This window comes from Sinocyclocheilus rhinocerous, unplaced genomic scaffold (genome assembly GCF_001515625.1).
Source record: "Sinocyclocheilus rhinocerous isolate Xijiao unplaced genomic scaffold, SAMN03320098_v1.1 scaffold878, whole genome shotgun sequence".
Taxonomy (NCBI): domain Eukaryota; kingdom Metazoa; phylum Chordata; class Actinopteri; order Cypriniformes; family Cyprinidae; genus Sinocyclocheilus; species Sinocyclocheilus rhinocerous.
This window is the reverse complement of record NW_015664312.1, coordinates 603,212-612,730: the sequence shown is the minus strand read 5'-3', so window position 1 is coordinate 612,730 and position 9,519 is coordinate 603,212. Positions and strand designations below refer to the sequence as shown.

At 35.8% G+C, this 9,519-nt stretch overlaps 1 protein-coding gene across 1 annotated transcript in view; it reads left to right on the top strand.

Annotated features, from left to right (window-relative positions):
• LOC107730084 (DENN domain-containing protein 5A-like) overlaps positions 1-5,309 on the top strand; it is a 73,089-nt gene extending 67,780 nt beyond the window's left edge. The window contains exons 18-23 of the mRNA XM_016540819.1: positions 1,033-1,151; positions 2,059-2,237; positions 2,357-2,439; positions 2,540-2,663; positions 3,765-3,933; positions 4,817-5,309. Of these exons, the coding sequence (XP_016396305.1) occupies positions 1,033-1,151; positions 2,059-2,237; positions 2,357-2,439; positions 2,540-2,663; positions 3,765-3,933; positions 4,817-5,000 (858 nt within the window). The 3' untranslated portion in view covers positions 5,001-5,309. The remainder of the gene's footprint in view (positions 1-1,032; positions 1,152-2,058; positions 2,238-2,356; positions 2,440-2,539; positions 2,664-3,764; positions 3,934-4,816) is intronic.
• Positions 5,310-9,519: the final 4,210 nt, after the last annotated feature.

The window sequence follows — 9,519 nt, the reverse complement described above, 5'->3', positions numbered from 1 at the left end:
CTTTAAAATCCATTTTTTTGAAGGCAGAATAGCACCTCCTGGTGAGAGCAAAAAAAAGAAAAACCTGTAATTTCATGGTGTAACCACTAGATTCCTGTATAGGACTCTATAGAGAGGCTTGTGAATTCCATAGTTGGTTTTATACATAATTGTTTACTTTTATTAGGTTGTGGGTGTAAATGTATATTAAGGCATTCTCAAAGACTACTTTTTGTGAAGGTTTATATTTTTTGTTGTTTTAAATGTTGATTTGAAGTATAGGTTTTTGCATTATTATTACTACATTCAAACCTGAACACAGAAAGCATTTTGTTTCACAAAACATTAAAATTATATAAACATGTAACAAAAATTAACAGGAATGCTTTATCAGAGCTTAATCCTTCTGGGTCTGATCTGATTTTAACCTCTTATTTCAGTCTTCTGACTCTTTATGGCTATATGGCTATAGCCATACCAATTCATTTGAGTATGTATAATTCTGTATGTGTGTGTCTGTGAGTGTGTGTAAGTAAGTGTGTGTGAGTGGATGTATCTGTTTTACACTCTTGATGTTTTAGAGTGTAACCCCTTCCTTGCTGTCTACTTTTTTTTACTGCATTGTAGTTGAATTATTGATTTTATTTTACATAGTTGCAGTGTTACAGTCACACCAGTTCATAGGTGTGTGTGTACAAGTGTGTGTCCGCGTGTGTGTGAGTGTTGATTTTGCACTCTAGATGTTTTTGAGTTTCACCCCTTAATTGCTGTGCAATTTTTTTCTGCATTGTGGGGTATTTGTAGATTGTACACACAAAAATGTTCTGTATTTTCGATTTTTTTCCCCCCATTTCCCATTCATTTCCTATGGTCGGTCATTTTTGACCGAAGACCATGAGTGTGACTATTTTTTTACGACCACTTAGCTTTTTCGAATCATGCCTTCAATTTATTTTTGTGTTCACATACCAAGTGCCATAAAAGTCACCAAGTTTCTGTTTGGAATCTGTTTGGTCGAGGTTTGTTGATTAATTCTGTCTGTACTTTGCACAGTGCCAGAACCTGGGGAAGCTGACCACAGTACAGATGGGCCATGATAACTCAGGACTGTATGCTAAGTGGCTAGTAGAGTGTGTAATGGTCCGCAATGGGATCACAGGACACACCTACAAGTGAGTACTAAGATTTAAGTAGCACCATAATCACATTATTCATTATTAGAACCCCTAACTGACTGCCGGACTGTTGTTGTGTAGGTTTCCATGCGGCCGTTGGCTCGGGAAAGGAGTAGATGATGGCAGCTTGGAAAGGATACTGGTGGGCGAATTGGTGACTAACACGGAGACTATTTCTTAATTTTAATAGATTCTCATTTTGATTAACAGATAATGATTCTTAGGGTGCATTCACACTTGGCATGTTTGGTTCGCTGTCATAAATGCCAATGTGAACGCTAAGCGGACCAGGACCAAATGTATAATTTTCCTTTTTGGTCCGGACTAAATGAACCAATCTGTGCTGTCTTCAATTGATGCGTGAACAAAACTTACTGAAACATTATTTTTAGCGTGCCTCCCATCCAGTAAATCGCAATGAGCATTGTGCTTTGTTAGTTTTGATATGAAACAAAGTCTCAGCTTTCAAATTCTGTCGATTTTATTACAAAATTCAAACAATAAATTGTGTTTTGGCCATTTAGTGACCATAAACTCAATAGTTAGCTAGAAAAATGAACTCTAGAAAGGAGCATTTTGCTGAATATGTTACATATTCATTATATTTTTAATTAACCTGTTTTTCAGTGTATGTTTGATTAAATCTGCCTTGAAAACAATTAAGACATTCATTGTTTAAATGTTTAAATTTCAACAACAAACAAGTTTAAAGATTCAAGATTTTTGTTTGTCACGTACAATTATATAGAGAATGTATAGCCAGCAGTGAAATGTAAATTATATATTTTTATATTATAATAGTTATTATAATAATTTTGTATTATATAATACATTTTTATTATAAAAACGTTTTTAACCCTTGTCCCCTTAAAGGGGTCATATGATGCTGCTAAAAAGAACGTAGGTTTCCATGCGGCCGTTGGCTCGGGAAAGGAGTAGATGATGGCAGCTTGGAAAGGATACTGGTGGGCGAATTGGTAACTAACACGGAGACTGAGGACAGAATGTGCCGGACTCCTCCAATGCAGCAATCCCCTGGGATGATGCGAAGATTTGTCACCATTTCGCCAAACAGCAAACCAAGTACGTACTTGGAAATCTCATAAAAGTCAAAAGTCATATCTCATAGATTTTATAACTGCACTTATTGCTGGAGAATATTGCTGTTGTCTCAAGCACGTTTACCGTTGTGTGCCCACTAGAGTTAAACACGGGCCAGATCCAGGAAGGGGTGGGAGAGGCCATTAACGGCATCGTCAAACACTTCCATAAGCCAGAAAAAGAGGTAAAGTATTTTTTTTTTCAGTGAAACATTGCAGCGGAAAGGACAAATGTGAATGGAAACGGCACATATTGGATGATCTTTCTTCATTCTTCTGTTGTAGAGAGGAAGCCTCACATTGCTTCTGTGTGGAGAGTACGGTTTGGTATGGGCTCTAGAGCAGGTGTTCCAGCATGGCTTCAAGTCTCCTCGCCTTTTCAAGAACGTCTTCATTTGGGACTTTCTAGGTAACAAATGCGGTTACATTCCATAAATTTTTTTTTTCTTCTTATTAGTAAAAGTGTGTTTGTTAATTGCTCATAGTATTGTTCTAACTAGCATATTTTGGTCAAGAACTGCCCACTTAAGACAGGAAGAGCAGCTTGACTGGCATGTATTAGAATGATTTCTGTAAGATCATGTGCTAAAAATTCAGCTTTGCCATCACAAGAATAAATTACATTTTATAATAAATTAAAATAGAAAACATTTATTTCAAATTGTAATAATATTTCACAATATTACTGTTTTTTATGGAAGCTTGTTTCCTCCATGGGATAAAAAAATAAAAAGATAATTGCAACTTTTTCTCACAATTCTGACATTTTTTTCTCACAGCACTGACTTTTTTAAACTTGCAATTCTGAGGAAAAAAAAGTCATATTGCAAGATATAAACTTGCAGTTCTAAGAAGAACAGTCCATATTGTGACATATAAACTCGCAATCGCCTGAAAAAACTCAGAATTGTGTGATAAAAGTCACAATTATTTTTTATTTCATGGTGGGGGGAAAAAAACAACACCAGTGAGATATAAACTTAGAATTATGAGAAAAAAGTCAGAATTGTGAGATAAAAAGTCATATTAATTTATGCATTTTTAAAAAATCTGGATACGGGCTTCCATAGTTGTTACTGTATTTTTGAATTTCAAATAAATCCAACCTTGGTGAGCATAAAAGACTTTTTTCAAAAACACTGAAAAGTATCAGTTATTCCAAACTTTGTATACCACACTAGTGTGGAAAAAGCTCATTTTAATAAAAGCTTACAAAAATTAGTGTATTTCGAAGTGTATTTTCAAAAGGGCTCACTGAAACATAATGTGTTTCCAGACTGATTAAAAACAGCTGTGTGCCCTTACTCTAAGAGGTTCTGTAAAAACAGCCAATCAGATTTAATCTTAGTACACTGAGAAAGTGCATCAGACGGTTAGTGCAAAAACTATGGGCGGTTCGTAGTTTGAAGTGGAGACTAGGAGTTTGTTCAAGCCTAAATCTTTTCAGGAACATGCATGATACCTCAAAATGTTGCCCATTTTTCTAAATCCTCTCATATCTATTCCACAGAAAAAGCGCAGGTCTACTTTGAGAGTACAGAACGGAGTCAGATGACCCAGGATGAGAACTGGCAAATGAGAGTGCGTCATTTCTGTCATTTCATGCGCGCCATCAACAGCACACCCAGAAACATTGGCAAAGACGGGAAGTTTCAGATGCTTGTGTGTCTCGGAGCCAGGTTGGTCATTATTTACATTGAACTGTTGGCTATTAGAATTGAGTTTTGAGAACCAACATTTTTGGGGATCTCTAGAAATCACAATCTGATTCTAAAATGATCCTTGATCTACATTTTTCTTATTAATTAATGAGTTTACTGACTTGAATACAGTTGCCCTTGTGTTTCGCTTCAAACATGAATCCTTACGCAATTTGATATACTTGTTTGATGGTTTTGTGTGTTTGTTTGTGTGTAAATGGCAGTAAGCAGAATATGATTGTCTCTAGTGCACAATTCCATCGTATATATATATGGAAAAAACTAACCTCAGAACTGATTAAGATTTTTTTCTAAATTATTGAAAAGAGAATCGTGATGCATTGGAGAATCCTTTTTTTTTATTTTTTTTACTCTTTTGTCATATCTATCGGTCACATATGTGACCATGGACAACAAAACCAGTCATAAGGGTCAATTTTTTAAAATTGAAATCTATACATCATGAATAAATAAGCTTCCATTGATGTATGGTTTCATAGGATAGGACAAAAATTTTTGACCGAGATACAACTATTTGAAAATCTGGAATCTGAGGGTGCAAAAAAATCTAAATACTGAGAAAATCGCCTTTAAAGTTGTCCAAATTAAGTTCTTAGCAATGCATATTACTAATCAAAAATTAAGTTTTGATATATTTACAGTAGGAAATTTACAAAATATCTTCATGGAACATGATCTTTACTTAATATCCTAATGATTTTTGGCATAAAAGAAAAATCGATAATTTTGACCCATACAATGTTTTTTTGGCTATTGCTCAAAATATACCCAAGCGACTTAAGACTGGTTTTGTGCTCCAGGGTCACATATGTTGACATCCATCTTGTCTTTCTGCTTGCAGAGATCACCTGCTGCACCACTGGATCGCACTTCTTGCCGAGTGTCCAATTACAGCACAGATGTACGAGGACATGGCGCTCTTAAAGGACCATTCTCTGGTGAACTCTCTGATTCGAGTGCTACAGACTCTGCAGGAATTCAATATCACTCTGGAGGCCTCTCTCGTCAAAGGGATCGGGATATAATGCCGTCTGAATATAGAACTAACACACAGATCAGCGGGACCATGGACTAACTTTTTTTATATGGAGAGACTTGAACAAAAGGACTAAACCTGGCTTACGTTAAAGCTACTGTCATGTTTGCCATATATTAAGTGCAATGAGCCTTTTCAGACGTGTCATAATTTTTATCAACAACGTTACTGACATTCAAATATGTCTTTTATTTTGATCCATACTTTTCACAAAAGGCGAAAACCCCCACCTGTGCTATACCGTTTTATTAAAAGCTCAATATTTTTCGTTGTTGTTGTTGTGGACTGCTGACAATGGCTATATTTAAAAGGAAAACATGTAAGAAAAGCTGTTATTATATTTTCAAAGAAGAACAGTGTTATTTTGATATGTGTCATGCTGCTTGCTCTGTTGCTCTAATCTAATCCATACTGTCACAATGCAGAGTTCGAAGCAAATGATTTAGAAGTATGCTTTATAAGTACAACTTGTGGGGAATTCATATTTTTACTTAAAAAAAAAAGATAGGAAAGATGAGAAAAATGGAAAAAGACTCTTTTTTGTAACAATGCCAGGGACTTGTGTCATTTCCCTCTAAATGCAAATCAGTTTAAAGGGACAGTTCACCCAAAAATTACACTACCGTTCAAAAGTTTAAACTACTTAAGATTTTTTTGAAAGAGATCTCTTATGCTCATCAAGGCTACTTGAATATATTAAAAAAATGATAATATTAATAATAATTTATTCCTGTAATTTATTCCTGTTCAAAGCTGAATTTTCAGCAGCAAGTCATTACTTCAGTTTTCAGTCAGTGTCACATGATCCTTCAGAAATTCTAATATGCAAATGTTTTGCTCATTTATGAATTATTGATTTATATATATATATATATATATATATAGTTTTATTCAGCACATATGCATTAAATTGATCAAAAGTGACTGTAAAGACATTTATGTTACAAAAGAATCTATTTCAAATAAATGCTGTTCTTTTGAACTTTCTATTCATCATAAAATCCTGTAAAACAGGTTTCCACAAAAATATTAAGCAGCAAAAATGTTTCCAACAGATAATAATAAGAACCATTTTTAATAATTGAGCACTAATAATACTTGATAATAACTGAGCACTAAATCAGCATATTAGAAAGATTTCTGAAGAATCATATGACACTGAAGACTGAAGTAATAATGTTCAAAAACATTAAAAAATGTAATTATTCCAAACTTATCATTTACTCATCCTCATGCCATTCCAAACCCACTTTTTTCTCTTTTTTTTCCCTTCCCCATATGAATGGTGGCCACAAATGTTTCTTGTCCTGTCTTCTTTCAATAAATGGGAAAAGAGCAGCTTGGACTTTTGTCTAAATATCTCCTTTTGCTTTCCACACAGGAAATGGGTGAACTGTCTTCTTGAGCTTATTGTGATCCCCTAAAATCAAATGAAAGTGATGCTCAAGCATATTTTACGAGATGGACTGTAAAAACTAAAAACAATCAATGCAGAAAGGATAACATTAACGTTTCACCTAATCCTTTCAAAGTACCGTAACATTCCCCATCTCTTCAGCCCTCAGGTCTCGACTGTGGCCAACTACAATGCCATCTGAAGTAGAATTAAATTGCAGCACAGTTGCTGTGTTTGTGTCCCTCTCCTTAGTTAAACCCCAGCATCCCCTCTGTTTCTGCTATGCAATATTTACAGCTCCAAAATTTTGTTATTGAATATTGATGAAATATCATTCACCTGTTTTAGAGTGTAGCATAATTTGTAGGACATAACTGGGAGAAGCACATTAAAGGCTGATATTCATGTGCCAATTTCATCATGACTATTCTAGTACCTGTCCAAACACAGCTGGCATGAGCATTCTGGGAGTTATTTTTTCTTGTGTTTTATCTCTTGATACATTTATAGACAAAGCAGTGTAATGTAGTGTTAAATATTGAACAACTGTGTACAGTGTATAAAATGTATTAAAGGTGGCAATTCAATATGATTATGAAGTCTCGACTTTCAAGAGCAAAATCTGTTTTTTGCAGTGCAGTGCAATCAGTTACATTTTATATGAGTGTTTTAAATTAAATACTTGCATGTCTAATGACTAGTTTAAACAGCATTTTGCTCCTATTATGCATCAAGCTTTATTGTTTAATAGCCATATTAAGAGATTATATATATATAAAATTTATGTAATAACACCGTTTTAAAAGGAACGAGTGAAAGCAAAAAGGGGATTGAAAATAAGGAAACATTGGGTGCAAACTAAATAGACTTAAATATTCATATACGTTTCAGATCTCTTATTGCTGGACCTTAAACGTATTACTTTCTGTTTAAGCAACTTGAACTGTAGCAATGTGGAATTTAAAAAATATTTTTAAAATAAGAATGATGTTCAAAGTTCGTGGACATTTTATGTGTTAAGTGCCCATTTTAAGACTAATATCGCATATAGAAAGTGTATTATTTAACTAAATATACAGTATATTAATACCGCTTACAAAAAGGCGACTGCGAGTCAATCATAATAAAAGAACATTATCAGAAACATCACATTTAGGCGTGTTCGATCATTAAATATCATACAATATAAGCTAATATAAAAGATACAGTAGCGTATTTCAAGCATTCGAGCGACAATATTGTGGGAAAACGAGTCCATTCACTCACATTCAAACCAGAACAAGAAGAACAATACATGCGGGACGGGACGAGATGGTCCTCGCTGCAGAACACAAGATCCAGGGGGCGTGGTTGGATCCAGATCTAACTACCGTCTCACTCTCCACCCACCCATCTCCACCCCTAAACCTACCAATCTCCACCCCTTAGATGGATCCAACCACGCCCCCTGGATCTTGTGTTCTGCAGTGAGGGGCTACTGGACGGGACGCTTCTGTACTTCCCCGGATGCAACATTCTTAAATGGCAAAAGAGCGGAGTGCAGTGATTGGCTGAAATAATGTTTAACTTGGCGTCTACACTCCTTATATGGCCTTCCTCCGACAAACCCCTTTCACTCAATGTTTGTACGCAGGCCCCGCCCCCACCATTCATCTGTGTATGTGTGTGTGGCCGTAGTAAGGCATGCGCAGTGCAGACGAGTAAAACGGACGGAATTCAAAGTTTCTGACGGTAAGTCCTTTGTTATTGTTACGAACTAACAGTACGAATGTAGCACTTCGTTTTAATTGTACGTACTGTCAGTCTTGGAGCGTGTAACATGTTGTATGTGCGGTGTTAGTGGTTTTACAGCTCGGTTATTTACATCAACAATGGGGCTTTGCGCGCTTGGATGTGGAGCGTGGCATGGTCGCGTGCTAACGGGCTAGCTGTTATTGTTAATGGGACGCGCGTTTTGGCGCTCTCGCACTGTGTGAAAGTTTAGACGGACGAGACGGTAGCGTTCAATCCGTATTTTAACTGAAATATCATTCATGCGTGGTTTAGAAGCAGCTTCGCGAACATTTGATTGAAGAACCCACGTAAATGTTAATTTACGACAGTTCTTCGCGTAACGTTACCCTTTTCCTTTTGGTTTCCATAACGTAGATGCAAACGTGCTGCGAATGAACTAACGTTAATGAAAAATAAACCAGAACACACCGTGTGTCAAATAAGACTGAGTAATTATTTTGTAATGTATGGAGTCTTCGTGAATGAGTGGCTCGTGGCATGTTTGATGTGGTTTTCAGACGTTCACGCGTTTGCATTGATGCATCAAGCGCGCAGTGTGCGTTATGTTGTACGTAACACATGTCGTCTGAGAGGCGTTTTTAAAAGTATTATTACCTTAATATTTGTATTCCAAATATGCGTTTTGGCTTTTCCGTGTCTTAAACTCTAAGAAGAGGCGCCCGTTTAATTGCACTTTCGATTTCACAACTGCTTCTGCTGTGACAGCATCACCTCTGGTCAAAATTCCTAAAGGATTTCTTATTATAATTTGAAACGAATGCAACCGATTGTAAATAATAAAATAATCAAATAGGATTTGAAAACTAGAAAAAAAGCAAAACCAAGTCGTCCAGTTCTCGGTTCACGGACAGCAGCAGATACGAGGAAAACTTCAGACTCTGCTTCGGGTAAGTGTTCTGTTTTCCTTTGATGCCGCTTGTATTCCAAAAATTCCATGAGGAATGCTAGTGGAATTTCTGTCAAAATTTGGAGCCGGTCCTAATGAGATCAACTGAGAATCCTCTTAGAATCAAATAATGTCATACCGAAAACTCTAAGAAGAGGCGCCCGTTTAATTGCACTTTCGATTTCACAACTGCTTCTGCTGTGACAGCATCACCTCTGGTCAAAATTCCTAAAGGATTTCTTATTATAATTTGAAACGAATGCAACCGATTGTAAATAATTCAATAATCAAATAGGATTTGAAAACTAGAAAAAAAATGGTATTATCCACTAGGACAGATGAAATTCCTGTTCAATATTGGTTCCCAATTATTGTACAAAATCCATTATTATAATTTCTAGGATTTTCCAAATAAACTATTTGAGTAAACAC